The 18451-nt window shown below is 49.2% G+C and overlaps 1 protein-coding gene across 1 annotated transcript; it reads left to right on the top strand.

The window, feature by feature from the left end:
* Nucleotides 1-4084: 4084 nt before the first annotated feature.
* Nucleotides 4085-6558, top strand: LOC104583161 (proteoglycan 4-like). Its single transcript, XM_010234928.1, has 7 exons — nt 4085-4283; nt 4362-4439; nt 4557-4725; nt 4806-5484; nt 5933-6035; nt 6115-6191; nt 6295-6558. Exons 1-7 carry the CDS (start codon nt 4085-4087, stop codon nt 6556-6558), a joined length of 1569 nt encoding a protein of 522 aa, XP_010233230.1.
* Nucleotides 6559-18451: the final 11893 nt, after the last annotated feature.

Below are 18451 nucleotides of genomic sequence, written 5' to 3'. Positions count from 1 at the left end.
GCTAGTCCTCCAAGGCAGGCACAAATCCACAAGAGTTGGTTCGACCTAGAAAGATAAAGAAATCCACAAGCTGGTCCTCCAGCATAACACCGAGATTATTGGAAGGGGCTGTTTCGTTGCTTGCACCCTAGGCCGACATAGCATCATGCAACGTCCAGTCCACCCAAGGCCTCCAAGGCACTGTCATAATCATTCGATTCCTCAGCATCAGAACCACCTGTTAACAATTAAACATGAATACTTGCTGAAGCAGGAAGCAGCACATGAAATATTTGAAGGGACAATAATCTGATCGGTTTCACAAACAATTCTGTAAATTTACGTGGGTACGATGTAAAATCTAAAGTAGGCACTAGAAATCCTGTAGGACATGCAAACCTTGCTGGAGCAGGCGCCAAATAGAGTAACACCAACTCAATTCAGATCCTGATATATATTCACATATGCTAGTAAATCAACTGGGTGGCGGTCCTTTTGAGAAGGTGCCTCAGGGCAGGCCCAACTACCATTTTCAAATTGTAAAATCAAGATCAGTCACTTGGGCACGGGGGCTGTTTGGTTGCGGCCTTGGAGTGAATCTGCCTGGGTGGAGGGCTGCTTGTATCTTGCCTGGCATCTGCTGTTTGGATGAAGTCCTGGCCAACTGCCCGGTCCGGGCAATGAACTCAGGCCCAGGCCTCAAAATACAAACACCTGGCTGGGAACAATGGCTGCCAAGCCGCTAACCAAGTGCTAAGTATTTGGACCGGGCATTTATGAAGGCTCGTTCTTCTTCACTATCTTTACTGCCCAACTTGTTGCAAATAGTGGAAATTGTGATAAAATATGATACTTCTTAACAAAATAGCAAGCATAACAGTCAAGTGAGATAAATAACCATATATTGGTGAATCAAAAAAAATATTACGGATATAAAAGAGCACATCATATGAACTAGAAATCAACCAAACAGCTAGAGGCTAGCGATACTAAGTAGTTGTGATGGGCCTGCCCCCATATGAACTCAGCTGACCCCGTCTCCATTAATCAACACACGACACTACTCGTATTTTAAACTGTGGCCCTACAAACATAGTAATGTGCAACCAACCCTAGTAAACTTTCAACGATGTCCCCTACCCCTAATATCTATTTGTGCAGCCAACACAGGTTATGTTTACAACAATGTCAACCCTAGTTAAATTTTCAACAATCTCCACTACCCCTGATATGGCAACCAGTTTTATACGTTTTGAAACTGAGCTGTAATAAAAGATTAGTGTCCAGGCACCAGTTGTATTAGAAAGCCATGCGGATAGTAGAGAAGCGATGCCATGTAAAAACAAACAAATTGCAATGAACGATTAATTAGAAACCAAGCCGAAAACAAAAACATTTGACTGAAAGATGCCATGATAGTTGCTGAGCACGTATCACTATAGTAGTAATTATTCATAATAATTCATTAAAAATAAAGAGTTAACAAAGGCATTTCACTGGTAGGTGCCACTATGAAAACTTGAGCACATATCACTATGTTGTTAATCATAATGGAAAATGAATTAAAAAAACAAACATACGGAAGTCATATGGTACAGTAGAGGATGGAAGTCACAAGCTGCAGGAGAGTAAAGGATTTGAAGCAATAATACAAGACATTAATTACCTGGTGGTGGAGTCATCACATATTTGGAAATATACTAGGGTAAAATATGATAGATGAACCAATCTCTCTTTTAGTGCCAAACTCCTCTACAGCTTGTACTTTCCCATTCTTCATATCAACAGCAAGAATCCATGCCCTCGGGTGCTTATATTTCTTTCTGGCCACCAAGTAAACGACATCTTTACCATTCACACAGAGAGCGGGCTCAGACATTGGAAGGTTTTGCAGGGCCAGCTGCTCTCCTGAATCCCCATTGTTGTGCATGAGCAATCCAGACTCAAGCGCCTGGGAAACAGCTGGGTTGTCGATTGTGATGTCAGAAGCTTTGACCGTGCACTCTTTGTGCCAGTCCTTGTACAAGTTGGTCATATGTTTGTTGCTCCATGTGGTGATAGCCCAGTTCTCCACATTGAAAGTGAAAGCCCCTGTTTCAGGGTCCTTGTAGGGAAGTCGAGTTGCATCAATTTCTAATTGAACAAGCTTTAGGCCCTTGTCTCTGATGTAGGCAATGCCACGGCGTTGCACTCCAGGTCCGAATGGAAAATCCTCCCCGTTGGTACAGCTTAGCTCCTTCAACGGCAAGGGAATAGGCACACCACGAAGGGAGAGCTTATTTTCATCATTCAGCAAGTCACAGAGCAGGATGCCACGCCAATGATCAACCCAGCCAATGGTACCATCTTTACTTCCGATGGCTATCACACCGCTTGTTAAATGTGCACCAAGCCGAGCTGAACCTGGGGGCATCTTCACCGGAAACGGCTCCTGTAGCGCCTTCAAACAAAACGTCCTGTAATTCCACCTCTGGGTATGTCGTGGTGGTGTCACGGCAGATGCCATAGGATGGGTTAACTTGGGACCGATGGATGAAGGAGGAACCGGAGGAGGAAGGACGTGAAGAGAAACATGCACAAATCACACAAGCACATACGGATCTACCCAGGTTCGGAGCCCTCTTGCCGAGGTAAGACTCCTACTCCTACTTTGTTGTATTAGCCGAGATAGTCAAGCTCAACAATGGCACTCCTTGAGCTGTATTCTTGAGGAAGAAGAAGAAGAAGGAGAAACCCTAGTTGTCTAAGTGCACCCTCCTCCCTTCTTACAGAGAGGTAAGGCTCTATTTATAGGCCGCCCATGTCACACTGACATGTGGGCCAAGTCTAACGCCATCTTTCCTGGGCCCCACCGGGCACACGGTTTGGTTCCCTCCCGGTAGCACCGCAGGGTACAAGACAACTTTACTTTTCCCTGTCAACCTGCAGAAAGTACCGCTATCCTCTGCCGGCTTCCATCAGAGATTCTCTTTCGGTGCTTCCTCTCTGCAGTCGCCTGACACCGGTACGCAGGCGCTGACTACTTTTCTAAGATGATGATGGTTCTGCTTTACTTTGCACCGCGTGGTTAGGATAATACCGTCGAGAGATCTCGGCTATCGCCGAGATCAAGGTGCTCGTGCTTATCCTGCAAACTCATAAGACAAAATAGTCATGCCGACATACACCCGGGATGCCGGCTTAGTGTCACTTTGACTTTACGATGCCGACATATATAACTATGCCGGCTTTGCCTCCGTCATCTCGGCTAGAGTTGTGTCGCCATGACCCTACCCGGGGTCATCCTCCCGACACTAGTCCCGAAGCTGTTGCGGTCCGGCAGAGAAGAATGTCGGGCCACGATAGTTTCCCGTAGACAGACAACCAAAGCCTACTTGGGCTTAGCCGAGAAGGATGCCGAGACAACCCCAAGTTCTCCTAGCCGAGATTAATTCATTCCGACATTCCGGGTCGGCGTGTTTATCCAGTCCTTAGCCAAGATTTTTTCTTCTCCATGACTGGCAGTTGAAAACTTACTTTTGCCGATATAGATGCCAGCTGTGACTTGGACAAAACACTTCTTTAAACTAATGGGAAGATAAGGCTTGAGTTACTGCCATTGCGCTTTCCGAGGCGAGCGTGCCGTCCCGTCGGACAGTAAAACCAAGAGAGCCATTAAGGGGGGAATTTCGGTTCCCACGCGGACACTTATCCTCCCGGATCTTGCAGGATTCTCGGCGGCACGCCGCGCAGTAACCAAGCGTGTGCTTTGATGGGAATAACTGCCCCAAATCATGCGCAATCTTCCCGTCAGCCACTGAGGTGGCAGGCACGGGGAACCCGCACCCCATTACTGCGCCTCGGGTATAAGTAACAGGGGAGGGCAAGGGCAGAAAACCCTTCGCACTCCACACACCCTTCGTTCTCCTCTGTTCTCCAGCTCCTCGCGCATTCCGCCGCCACTGCTAGCACCGAGCTCGACCGCCGCCTCGGTTTCTCGCCTACAAGCTCACCGCCGCTGGTTCGCTCGCACCCATCTGGGTCCCCGTCGCATTCGCCTGCTAGCTCGGGCCTCGCGCAAGCCACTCCTCACAGAAACTCGAAACCCTAGATCTACTCTCCTCCCATGGCATCGTCTTCCCGCAACCCCGTCGTCGACCCTGCTGCCCAGCTGGCTGAGGAGAGGACTGGCTCCGAGCGAGCTGGCTGGGAGGGCTCGGATGTGACTCCGGCGGACATCCAGTGGCTCCGCCGCTCCCGACGGATCCTGGAGGATGTTGAGTGCCGGATTCCTGTCGATGAACTCGTGCCAACTCCGGAGGCTGGTGAGCGCGTCGTTTTCCTTTCGCATTTTGAACGCGGTTTTGCCCTTCCTGCTAGCGATTTTCTTAGGAATTTCCTAGATTTCTTCGGCCTCCAGCCGCACCACCTTCCGGCGAATGACATTCTTACTCTCTCGGCATTCATCACTTGTTCCGAAAGTAAGGATCGCGCATGCCGGCCCTCGCCGTACCGAAAGTAAGGATCTCTGACATCTTCTTGTAATCCTTTCAATATCTATTAGCAAAGTATTCATTTTTGCTCTATCCCGGAACTAGCCGAGCCGGGCGAGCCGGCCGCTGAGGCATCAGACGCAATCGCCGCTGCGGCGTCGGTCCGAGAGAGGCGCGCGGTCTCGAAGCATGCCGCCGACAAAGATCTTCCGCAGAACGTGAAGCAGAAGAAGACTGCGGCTCGTGGACCCAAGCCCAAGCCCCTGATCGTCGGGTAAGGCCAATATTGCCTCAATGGCAGATGTCGGTTTTCTTCTTTGTTATCATGCAAGCGACTAAGTCTTATTTCTGCAGGGAGGCTCTGACGGTCACGCAATCTCAGACGTGCATTGCATCCGAGATCCCGGCGGCTCCCTCTTCCCATGCCGAGGCTTCAAACCCGGCCACGGGTGAGACTGAGACCGCTGCGGATCCGACATCCCCCGCCCATGATGTCGGCCGGAGCACCGACGCCACGATCGTCGGCCAGACCGACACTCCTGCGGCTGGGGCTTGGGCAACCGAGGCTGCTCCTTCCTCGGCAGCAGTCGAGACGTCAACGGAGCCGCAGGCTTCGCTGCCGCCGCAACAGGCGGCAACAGCTCCCCAGGAACCCCAAGCACCACAGCCGACCCCGACACGTCCCCCTTCTCCATCGCAGCCAGAAATCGATCAAGCTGCTGCCGCGCAGGCCAAGGCTAAAGGCCCCGCTGCCGCAGCAGGATCGGCGGCTCCGGGTTCGATTGGCCCGCAGCCTTCTCGCAGGCATCAAGGGGTTCCCCTCCGGACGACTAGCGGGCACAGCTGGGAGTCGCTGGGCCAGTTCAGAACGGACTGGAACAGCGCCGACAGTTACGAAGTGACCTCCAGCACCCTCAAGGCGGCTCGGCAAGGCCCGATGGCGGGACCTCCACCCGCGGCGACTCCAGAATCGGTGGCCACCCGGATGTACCAAGCGAGGGTGGCCTTGTTTGAGGCCAGCCGATCTGCCGAGGTACGAAGAATTCCTTAAAATATTTTTCTTTCAATTCCAGTATAGTACCCATACTCCTAGTCCCCGAGGTTTAGGGCGAGTAAGAATTAGTCGGCCTGAAGCTTATCCCCTTAAAGTTTCAAACACTCTGCAACACTTAGAAATGTCAAACACTTATTCCCCGAGATTCAGGCCGGGTTTAGAATAGTCGGCCTGAAACTTTAGAAGCTTTAAACACTTATTCCCCGAGATTCAGGCCAAGTTTAGAATAGTCGGCCTGAAGCTTTAGAAGCTTCAAACACTTATTCTCCGAGATTCAGGCCGGGTTTAGAATAGTCGGCCTGAAGTTTTAGAAGCTTCAAACACTTATTTCCTGAGATTCAGGTCGGGTTTAGAATAGTCGGCCTGAAGCTTGTAATTACGGACTTCTTTATTGTACCAAACTTACTAGCGAACTGTTGCTTTGCAGTCCTGCATGAACAAACGCACCGCTACCTTCAAGACTTTGCTTGCAAAGTACAAGAAGCTGGAGGCGGAGCACGAGGCTCTGAAGGCTGACCGCAAGAACCAAAGTAAGTATATTTTACCGGAATAAGATCTTTGTTCGAGTATCAATGTTCTGCAAAGACTAACACTTGTTTTTGTTCACAGCCGGGGACACCGCTCAAGTCGCGGAGCTGCTGAAGCGCGTCGCCGAGGTTCAAGTTAACACTTCATCCCTATTCCAGGTTCCACCCATATTAGATGTCACCCTCTGTAATATATGTCTACTAAATAGATGAGAAGACTCGGCTGACCGAGCAGCATCGGGAAGAAATAACCCGACTGCAGGCACAGATAGCGGCGCAGGCCAAGGCGCACCAAACCGAGGTGGGTCAACTCACCTCGGCCCTCTCTTCCCAGGCTGATGAGAAGATCCGCGTAGAAAGTGAGGTGAAAAAGTGCGAGGGTCTAGTTGCCCAACTCGAGACCCGTGCCACTGCCGCCGAGCTAGAGGATGCCGAGAAGACCCAGCTGTTCAAGGTCGTCCGGCACGAGCTCATAAAAATTGGCAACATGCTGACAAGTCGCCTTGGCATAAACTTTCTAATGTGATTATTTGTCCGAGTAATAGCGATAGGATGCCGAGACTCACTATCACTTGTCTGTTTTTGCTAAAATTCTTCCCCCAATCCCTCAAGACTGCCCAAGAGGCCGTGAGGGCGGCTCGACGGAAGAGGGATCCAGCAACGGCAGCAGGGGTGCCATACGAGTATGACCTGGTGGACTGCCTGGTGAGCATTGCGAGCCGGGTCAAGCCACTCAAGTCATTCGGCGTCAACATGCGGAATGCCGGCATCCGGACCTTTTGCACGCTGTGGCCAGGAGAAGAAGCTCCGACGGACATCCCGGAGTTGGCCAAGCGCTTGCTGGAGGTCGAGTCTCGTCTGAGTGACTGGCGGGAGTCGGCTGCACGCATCGGCGCCGACGAGGCGTTGTCGTTCGTACTCTTGGTACGATGGCATCAACCTCGACGTGCTGCAATCGATGCGCGCCGGCTCCCCCTACCTCATGGATCCCGAGCTGGTCGCCAAGCGCAAGGAGCGGGCTTACTCCTTCATCCAGTATGCCGACGTGCATACGTGTGTGGAGGGCCCGACATCTGACGCCGAAGCCGAGATGTCGGACGGAGGCGAAGAAGCAGCGGACGAGGAAGGTGCTGTGGAGTCAGCCTCCACTGCGACGGAGGCGCTGAGTTCCGGTGCTAACAACCCCGCCGTCTCTTCTTAGCTTAGTCATAAAAAGCTCTAGAAATATTAGATCCCTGGAATGCCGGGTACAAATGTAATCGAAATGATATACTTCTGTTTGTAAGACATTTTGCTCTTAATTCAATTAAATCTTTTGATTATCGAATTCCTGACCGAGTCCTTGAGTTCCTTTTTTTTCTCTTAGTGAAATTTTGTGACTTCGATTCTTCTGTCTGCCTTGCCAGCGTTCGACGCATGAATCACAAAGTGATAAAACCACTCTTTCAAAAAAAAAAGTGACTCAACAAATTCGCTCGGCAATAACCAAGTTAAAAAACAAATGCCGAGTTAAAATAATGTGCATTTCGGATCGCTTCATTGCTTGTTTCCGTAGTCGCTTTTCATGTGTTCGGTTATTTTATACCCGTCTCTAGCTTGCCATGAAGCCGGGTTGCGGACAGCAGCGAAGTCATAGAGGGGATTTTCAACACCGACACACTACTAGACCGACATAAGATTACGCAATTAAGCCACGCCGACACACGAAAGATAATTGCAATACAACACTTAAATGATATGGAAGTCCCTGAGTTTCTTTTAAGAACTCGACGGATAATTTCATTGTCTTAAAACATTCAACATAAGGAAAAAACGGTACAAATACTCAGCTCGCAAGTATAGAACTGACGAAGCAAAGCTACGTTCCATGGCCTCTTGGTCTCCTCGCCTGACCGGTCCATCCTGTTCGCCTTGGGATCTTGTGCATCTATAAGATAGTAGGAATCATTGTGGAGCGCTTTGCTCACAATGAAGGTTCCTTCTCATGGAGGTGATAGTTTGTGCATGCCAGCTGTGCGCTGCACAAGTCGGAGGACAAGATCTCCTTTCCGAAATACTCGCGGGCTGACCTTTCGGCTGTGATAACACCTTAGGTGCTGTTGGTAGATGGCCGACCGAGATAGAGCCAATTCCCATGCTTCTTCGAGCAGGTCGACATCATTTTCTCGGGCCTCTTTTACCTCGGCGTATACATGGTTACTCGTGGAGAGTCATGTTCAACGTCGGCTGGTCGGACAGCTTCCGCTCCGTATACGAGGAAGAATGGCGTGTAGCCTGTAGAGCGATTGGGAGTCGTCCTGAGAATCCATAGTACGGCCGGAAGTTCGTCCAGCCAGCATCCCGGAGTACATTCCAATGGCTCAATTAGTCGAGGTTTTATGCCGGCCAAAACTATGCCGTTTGCTCTTTCAACTTGTCCATTGGATTGAGGGTGTGCTACGGAAGCGACATCCAGCCGGATTTTCTTCTCCGCACAGAATCGCGCAAAAGGTCCCTCCGCGAAGTTCGTTCCATTATCCGTGATGATACTATGCGGGTTCCCATATCTCAAGATGATATCCTTCAGAAATGACACCGCGGTTTTGCCGTCACACTTTTCTTCACCTCAATCCATTTGGTGAACTTGTCGACCATAACCAGGATATGCGTCATGCCTCCTCGCGCCCGATTGAACGGTCCCACCATATCCAAACAGCAAACAGCAAACGGCCAAGTTATTGGAATGGTCTTGAGCTTGGACGCCGGCATATGAATCTTGCTGGCATATCGCTGGCAGCAGTTACGCTTCCTGACTATGTCCTCTGCTTTCTGCAACACAGTCGGCCAGTAAAAACCATGCCGGAAAGCTATGCCCACTAGCGTTCTTGAAGATGCATGATGGTCACACTCTCCCTGATGAATATCCCGAAGTATTTCTTGCCCTTCTTCCGGCTCGACGCATCGCTCTAGGACGTTAGTGACGCTCCTCTTGTAAAGCTCGCCATTGATGATGGTGTACGCATTCGCCCTTCTCTGAATTTGTCTTGCCGACACTTCCTCTTGCGGGAGATTCCCATCTTTGAGGTAAGACATTATCGGTTGCGCCCAAGCCGACACAGGACGAGTAGTGAAGATCGGCTCATCCGGCACATCTATATCCATTGGCTCAATCGCCATTGCTTCTGCTGGATTAAGGCACTCAATCCCCGGGTTACTGGAACCGTTGCCGCTATCGGTGTCCATGGGGGTGAATCGGCTTCTGATCTCGCCGGGATAAATATGGAATCCAATTCCGGTGATGGCTTGACGGATGGTTTGCATAAATGCTCTAACGCCACACCAGCCGGAATAGCCTGTCGTGTTGAGCCGAGTTTCGACAATGTGTTGCCTGCCTCATTTTCCGCCCGCGGTATATGATGAAACTCGCACCTTTCGAAATGGCCACTGGTCTTCTGAACATGGAAACGATATAGCGCCATATTGGCATCCAATGCACCCCAATTTCCAGAGGCTTGCTGGACGACCAGATCAGAATTACCAAAACATTGAATCCGGCGGACTCCAATTTCTTTCGCCATTTTCAGTCTATGCACAAGTGCCTCATACTCGGCAACATTGTTGGATGCTGTGAAGTGAATTTGCAATACGTACTTAAGTTGGTCGCGCTTTGGCGAGGTCAGAACTATGCCGGCACCAAGCCCACTTTTCATCTTAGAGCCGTCAAAATAAATTTTCCGGTAGTTAGTTTCCGGGGGCGTTGGTTCATACTCCATCTCGGTCCAATCCACCAAGAAATCCGCCAAAGCCTGAGATTTTATGGCATCTCGTCTGTCGTACTGCAGCGCATAGGGCGCCAACTCGACAGCCCATTTTACAACTCGGCCGCTCGCGTCTTTGTTACTCATGATTTTCGAGACAGGTGCCTTGCATATAACTCGGATCTGATGTGCCTCAAAGTAATGCTTTAGCTTCTTTGCCGCCATATATATGCCATACGACATTTTCTGGTAATGGGGATAATTCTGCTTGGACGTCGATAACATCTCGCTCAGGTAATATACCCGCCTCTGCACCGATTTCCCGTTTTCATCCCTTTCCACTACGATCACAGCACTAACAACTCGGTTAGTTGCTGCTATGTATAACAACATAGACTCCTTCTCCATTGGCAAGGCTAATATTGGTGCCGTACCAATCATCTTCTTCAACTCTGGAAAAGTTAGGTCTGCCTGTGGCATCCACACAAATTTGTCGGTTTTCTTCATCAGCTGGTATAAGGGCATAGCCTTTTCACCTAGCCGACTAATGAAACGACTCAGCGATGCTAGGCATCCAGTGAATTTCTGCACATTTTTGAGGCACTTCGCCAATTTCATTCTTTCTATAGCGGCAATTTTCACATGGTTCGTTTCTATACCCCGGCTTGATACCAGGAACCCAAGCAATTTTCCTGCTGGCACACCGAATGTGCATTTGGCCCGTGTTTAGTTTCATTCGGAATCTCCTCAGATTTGTGAATGTTTCCCGGATATCATCTAGGAGCATGGTGCTTTCCTTGGTTTTTATGACGACATCATCGACATATACCTGCACATTTTTGCCGAGTTGATCATGCAAACACTTCTGCATGCACCTTTGATAAGTGGCCCCTGCGTTTCTCAAACCGAACGGCATAGTATGATAGCAATAAGCCTCGAACGGGGTGATAAATGATGTCTTTATTTGATCATTAGGATTCAGTGGTATCTGGTGAAAACCAGAGTACGCATCTACAAAAGACAGCAGCTCACACCTGGCAGTGGAGTCGATCACTTGATCGATCCGAGGTAACGGAAATGGATCTTTGAGACATGCCTTGTTTAGGCTGGTGTAGTCGATACACATGCGCCACACCTTGGCAGCAGTTGGGTCGTCTTTCTTCTTCTCGACCATGACCGGGTTTGCCAGCCAGTCGGGATGCAACACTTCCATGATAAAGCCGGCAGCTAGGAGCCGGGATACTTCTTCCGAAATGACTTTCCTTCTGTCGTCGACGAAGCGTCGAAGGGGCTGCTTCACCGGTCTTGTGTCTCGTCTGACATGTAATGAGTGCTTAACCAACTCCCTCGGCATACCTGGCAGGTCTTGAGTTGACCATGCGAAGATATCCCGATTCTCACGGAGGAAGCTGCTAAGCTCGCCTTCCTATTTCTCTCCCAGGCTGGCACCAATGATGACGGTGCGGTCCGAAAACTCACTGTCAACCTGTATCTTTTTTGTCTCCGTGGCTGCCTGAAAGGCCTCACTTCCGTGGGGATTTGTCATAGCCGGCAGGCCAATTTGTGCCTCCTGAGCCATCGCAACAGCTTCTTGTAACTTCTTCTTCTCGCCTGCAATGACTAGTGACTCGGCCAAACGAGACCCGGCCGCTGCACATTCCATTGAGCGTTTGTAGTTGCCAGTGATAGTTATGCAACCATTTGGTCCTAGCATCTTCATTTTAAGATAACCAATGTGAGTAGTAGCCATGAACTTTGCGAGTGCTGGTCTGCCAAGCAGCACATGGTATGGACTGCTAAGGTCCACCACCTCGAACACTAGATTTTCGGTCTGACAGTTCTCCCTGGTGCCGAATAAGACGTCTACTCAGATCTTGCCTACCGGGGCACATGACACTCCCGGCATAATACCCTGAAAGGTAGTCCGGCTAGGCTCAAGCATGTTATCAGTAATGCCGAGCTTAAGCATTGTGTCCCGATACAGGATATTGATGCTGCTCCCATTATCGATGAGAACCCGAGTGAACTTGACGTTAATGTCGGGCCCGATGAGTGTCGGGTCGACCACCAGGGCATATCCGCCAGGGTTGGGCATAACCTTGGGATGGTCTGCCCGGTTCCAATTGATCTCCTGCTCCGACCAATACATGAACTTTGGAACAGCCGGCATAACATCATTGACCTCCATCTCTCGCCTGCGCTGACTTTGCTTGTCAGTTGGCTCAGTGATGAAGATCATGTAGCTCTGGTGATGCTCTTTGTACTCATTTCTTTCGGCATACCCCGGGATTTCTTGTTCTTCCACCTGGTTGACTGCATTGTAAGCCTGAGGGGGTCCCTGGATATGTGCGTTAGCACCTGTAAGCGGTGGAGGAGGGGGTAACCGACTTGCTTCGCCCTTCTCGGCCCGCTGCATCCAGCTGCATTGCCGCGTTGTGTGGTTCGCCGGCTCGTTGGGGTTAGTTGTGTGAAAACGACAAGGCTGATCCAACATCACCTCGAACGTATACTTCGGCTTAACCTGTCAGGGCTTCTTTTGTTCTCTCTTCTTGATCCATTGCTGATTTCCTGTTTTCTGACGCTGGCTGGACCTGCGGCGACATGGGCTGGCCCATACCGGTAATCCAGCCTATCATCTCTTCTCTTGTTGTGATGATCTTGATGATCGTTCCTTCGGAATGCCCCGGCAGGATTGTATGTCAGTTGCTCCCTTTGTGGTTCTACTGGCATCAGCGAGGGCTGAGTCGGATCGCCAAGCGCACACATGTCAGCGATTCTGATCATCTCAGATAGTGGCCGGCATCTCTCTTTGCAGCTTCTGCCACAACATGCTACCGTGTCGGCATCCTTGGGCAAACCACGCTATGGCTTGCGATTCCACTATTCCTTCACAGGAATTGCGGAGATTGTGCCACCTTGTCAGGTAATCCCGGTCAGTCTCGTTTCTCTTTGCTTGCATATGGACAACTGTTGACGACGATTTGGCCTCTTGTAAGTGCTAGTGAAATTGCTGACAAAAGCTTCCTCGAAGTCTATCCAGCAATTGATGCTGCCCTCCGGCAAGTTGTTCAGCCATATCCTTACCGGCCCTACCAGCATATGGGGTACATAACATACTGCCCATCTGCGGTTACCGCCTGCCACGCTCACCGCCGTGACATAGTCTTCCAGCCAATTGTAACATCCCAATTTTTCTAATTTGGATGATATCACCTTTTTCATGTCACATGCATATCATTTTGACCATATTTGAGTTTGGAGATGATCTTACAATTTAATTGAGAGTTTATTTGGACCTTAAGAGTGATTATATACCTTTGTTGGAATTTATTTGAGCTGCATATGCATTAAAAATATTTTTATAAATTATATTCCATGAGGAAACTATTTTTCCTAGCTTCCAGGCAGGTATTTGGAATTTCAAGAATTTTCTGGAATTGTTCCGATGCCGTTTGGTATTTTATTCGACTTATTTAATTTTTTGGCGATTTAGAAACCCAGAAAAAGCTATTTCTTTATTTGTTTTTCTTTTATTCCGCGGAGTACGTTTTCTCTACATGGAGGCGTATTTCGGTGAAACCCATTTTCACTTAAGTGTACCGAAGGGGTATCTTTTAATCTCATCCATCCATTTCCCATCCAACGGCCATCTTTCCTTTTTCCTTTTCCTTTTTTTTTTCTTTTCTCCTTTCTTCCTTCTTCTTCCTCACGCAAGCACAGGCACAGCCTGTTCTGGCTGCGTCCATGGCCAAGCCCAGCTCGGCCGCCGCCGCTGCTCGCCGGCCCCGCCCCGCCGCCTTGGCTCCGCCGCAGCCCCGCAGCCCGCCCGCACTGCCCCTGCCACGGCCGAGCCCGAGCTCGAGCTCGAGTCGCCGGCGTCCATGGCCGTCCACCTCGAACACCACCCTCCGAACCGTTTTTCTCCGCGATTTCTTCGCTAATTCGTGACCCACACGGCAAGGAATCTATCCCAACAAGATTGAAACCCTCCCGGACTCTATCTCGTCTGAATTTTAAGCGAAACCGAATCCCGTTCAAATCTCACCCGCCGCCGGCCTTATCCCGAGCGCCCCGAGCCCTATAAATACCCCAACCTGACGCCCTTGAGAGCCCCGACCAATCCCTCGAAACCTAGCTCGAAGCCGCAGTCAATCTTGCCACCAATTTCAAGTTTCGTCGCCGTTTCCACGCAAGCTCCGGCGAGCAATTCCTACCACCTCACCCCAAATTAGCCCGAGCCACCACCACCTTTAGATCCCTATCGATGCCTAGAACACCATACACCACAGCCTTGCCACCAGAAACCTCTGTTTCGCCAACCCCATCAACTCCGGCGAACTTCATCTTCTCCGGTGAGCTTTCTTGCTCTGTTTTCGATCTGCAGTCTGTTTTGATAAGCCTACTTCTATACTCCGTATCTTTTGTTCCGTAGATCGTATTTAGGAAATTCTTTTTGCATCTGGTAGCTTACATCTTTCTCTATAAATTAGACCTCATTAGAAGCCTCGTCTCTATCATCTTCAGCAGTGCATCATCGTTCCAAATCGGTATTCCCAGTAGTCTGTTTTAGATTTGATACCTTTCAACGTTCTTGTTGAGTAGATTGTAGACCCGTTTAGGTTGTAAGCTTCTGTAGTTTGACGAGTAGGTCTTGTGTTACACCCTGTTAATTTTTTACACCTTTTGTAGATTTATATAATGAACTAAAAGTTTGTCAAAACTAGCTACCTGTTAAAAAGAACTTAGGCACCGGTTTAGTCTAGCCAGCACTGTTATTGATTAGACACTTTGTAGAGCTTAATGTTTAAAATCTATAAATTCCTTTTGGTTTATTCTTTCTGTAATGTAAACATTGGTTAAAACTCTACACCTGAGAAAACTCTTCACGTAACATGTAATTAGATTACACTACTAGATTAATAATTCAAAATTGTATTCACAGAACCCTGTTTTGATTAGCTACTTTCGTAGGCTTGTATCTTTTGTTTCGTAGCTCCGTTTTAGATGAAAGTTTCTGTGTTATAAGCCTTAAGTTACGTTATTAGTTTCAGTACCTTCCGTACCGTTAGTTCAGACGTGTTTCGACAGTCCTCTTCCCGTTAGATTCGCTATCTGCTATCAACTTGTAGGTTATCATTTGTCTCCACTTGGTTCCAAATCTTGTTCCTAGCCTTAGATCTCGGCTTACGGTTGGATTAGTATTAGTTGTGACTTGTTAGCTGCTTTTCTAAATTTAAGTTTTTGTAATTCTTATCCGGCTCTTATTGGAGTTATAATTTGGAGTTGTTCAACAAGTTATTAATTGTTGCTTTCGTTCTTCGCGATAGATTATCCCGAGTGTGAGTGCGAAGAGTGCCAGGGAAATTCTGATCGTTACAGCAACTCAGGCCCAGGCAAGTGGATACCTTTGATCATCTAGAATCCTATAATTTTTGCATATGCTACTTTGTTTACAAGTTGTAGGCATGCATGTGTAGGTTTATATTGTTATGAAGTATTTATAAAATGTGTTTGCAATTTATTAGCTATGTCCTAAGTAGTATGCCTATAGGTTATAGTCATGCCACCAATTACCCTAAGTTATTACTTGTATGATTTTACAAAGTGCTTGCTACATTATTGTACCGGGAGGGACCCAAAACTATTTTCAAAGTATTAAGTGCTCAGAATTGAGTCGTATGTGTTTGGAAAAATGTTTTCGAAAAAAAATCTCAAAATGTTTTCAACTGGGCGGAGTGGTATGTTTGAGACCATTATTGGTTGTCGACAAGGGCAGCATCCAATTCGGCTCTGCAGATGCTCAGGATTTTCGGTGGGGACCGCCGTCCAGAATTTAAAAGTTCAATTCTTTTCCAATGGAACCCAAAAGCTTACCTGTACAACCACCTGCTATTATGGCTCTGGCTTAGTCAAGTAACTAGCGGGAAACCCTTACTTGGGTATCGTCATCCGGAGAGGGGCCAATGTGCTCATATGGGGCGGGCGGTGCCAGGATTGAGTATAGGGGGCTTCTAGTGAAAGACTTCGTCACAATCTTTACCAGTTGCGCACGCTTGTCATTAGGCAACACTTTGGACTGATTGTGTCTGGTGGGTAAAGTGCACAAACCTCTGCAGAGTGTCAATCTAATCGATTAGCCATGCCCTTGGTTGCAGGCAATCTTTGAGCTACTAAGTCTGGTTAAGAGGAGATCTTCTAGTTTTGTTTTCAAAAACCAAAAACTGTTTTGACTCGATGGAAGCATCCACATAATGAGTATCTACTTGATGGATCCCACAGAATGGGTCAGGGAAATCAAGGGTTGCTATGTGAGTGTCAGTTTGATCCAGAATACATAGTTAGGTCGTGGAGATTCCACAGAAAGACCATATCTACTTTTCAAAACTATTTTCTATGAAATTCTAGATTTAGAGTTTTGCAAAGAAAAGATATTATGAGTATTTCAAAATGAAACTTGCTGTTTTGGCAAAAGAACCATAGAAGCCACTTAGGAACTATCCAATAAGCATGTACTTGCATTTCTCCTAACCTCACAGGTATTTACTTGCGAGTACATTCAATGTACTTATCTGCACCTATCATGTGCAGAGAGTGATAATTAAAGGAAGGACGTACGCACAGTCGCGAGTCTACATTCAACTTGCCTGTGGCGTGGATGGAAGCTCATTTATCTTCATTTGATATTTTTTAGACTTTCGTTGTGTAATAATACTCTAGATTGTTATCTTTTATGCGTTGTAATAAAGACATGAATTGTGATATTTCATCGTGAACTGTGGGTACTAGCACTGATCCAGGGACTAGTACTATAAACACAGTGATTCCAGGTCCTTAATGGTCTGGGTCGCCACACCAATCTTCCGACTTAGTGTTGCCATCATACGTTCTTGTACCCCTAGGCAGCTGGAAACCCGGGGCTGGTCTCTCCCTCATGATCCGATGCGCAAAGCAACGCGGTCCCGGAGGGCCTTGCTCCTCCAGAAGCTCGCACAAATAAATTCTGTCAAGCCGATGTCGGGCATCCAGAGGTGATACCTGTCTGTTCCCAACTCGGGCTCCGAGCGGGCCGAGATTATCACGCTCTCGCCTGATATAACCCTCGTCGCCCATAGCCGAGTACCCGTCATCGTAATGGTCATACCGGCGATCTTCACCTCGATAGGGAGGATTGCGCCCGACACCCTGCTGTCCTGCAGCAGTATTGGGTGCCGGACCCCGAGGTCGGTGTTCACGATCAAACGAGTAACGCTCTTGCTGGTCTCGGCGATTGTCGCCGGGATGCAGGCCGCTTTGGCGGTCATCAACCCTTCTGACTATCTGTTTCTCTGCCAGAGCCGGGTCATGACGCTCCAGCTGCTTATTCCGGCCAGAGTTTACGCTTTTGTCCCGTTTGCCACCAGGTGAGGATGCTTGCTTATCAACGCGGCCACCGACATCTGCAGCCGAGTGAATAACCTGAGATGTGCCGGGTTTGCCGTGCATTCTCATATACGCCTCATTCTGCTCGTTAGCTATTTGGAGAAGCTCTTTCACGCGCAGCTGCTGCTGCCGAAGTGCCTCTCCCGTAAGATTCGGCAACTCCTCAGCCGCAGTCTCGGCAGCCCTGAGATTTTTGACAGGGGTATTGTATTTCGGCTTTAGTGCCGAGGCAAAACTTGTTGACGCTGGTGGTGCACCCCTGCCTTCTCTCGTCATCTCGGCATTCAAGTTCTTACCACGATTACGCACCTCCCCAACTCGGCTAGGGTTACTAAACGCAGTAGAACTAAGACCATGGGCTTTGTTATACTCCCGGAACGAGATGTCGAGCTGTTGTCGAGCGTGAGTGACATCGACTGCTTCCTTCAGCAGCTTCTGTCTCTCCGCCTGCAGCTGGGCCGGGTTAGCATTCGATGCTACCGGCGCGGTCAGCCGTTCGATGGAGGCCTGGATCTGTGTTGGCTTTGGCGGCAGAGCCGATGTGCCAGCTTGAGCGGCGATGTTCTCCGGCTTTTCCAAGGGGAGCTTCGCCGTTCTGGCGGACTTGGTTGGGACCACGCTGCTTCCCGCGGCGTCCCATCCCGCATCAACGCCATGAGCCGTCACCATGTCCTCCACATAGTCAGCGGGGCAGTCGGCGTGCCGGCCGCGAACTGTGCAGATGGCAGGGGGATCTTCGGCCATCACCACCTGCTCTGGGTACCTGCGGGGACTGTCAGTAGCAACATAAACCTCGTGCAAGCCGAAGTTGATGAAGCGGCCTGCGCAGGGAAGCGGTGCGCCGTTGAAGCAGCCCGCGTTGTTGTTGATGAAGTCCAGAGAGCCGAATCTCTGGACTAAACCGGAGACCACGCGCTCTCCGGTGACGAGGAAACTTCCCATCCGGATGAAAACTCCAGCCAGCGCCGCTGCTGGCCCCACGGTGGGCGCCAACTGTCGTGGTATTGACACGGCAGATGCCATAGGATGGCTTAACTTGGGGCCGATGGACGAAGGAGGAACCGGAGGAGGGAGGACGTGAAGGGAAACACGCACGAATCACACAAGCACACACGGATCTACCCAGGTTCGGAGCCCTTTTGCCGAGGTAAGACTCCTACTCCTGCTTTGTTGGATTAGTCGAGATAAGCAAGCTCAACAATGGCGCTCCTTGAGCTGTATTCTTGAGGAAGAAGAAGAAGAAGGGGAAAACCTAGTTGTCTA

This window comes from Brachypodium distachyon, chromosome 2 (genome assembly GCF_000005505.3).
Source record: "Brachypodium distachyon strain Bd21 chromosome 2, Brachypodium_distachyon_v3.0, whole genome shotgun sequence".
Lineage (NCBI taxonomy): Eukaryota > Viridiplantae > Streptophyta > Magnoliopsida > Poales > Poaceae > Brachypodium > Brachypodium distachyon.
The sequence above is the reverse complement of the archived record's forward strand: the minus strand, read 5'-3'. Positions and strand labels throughout refer to the sequence as shown.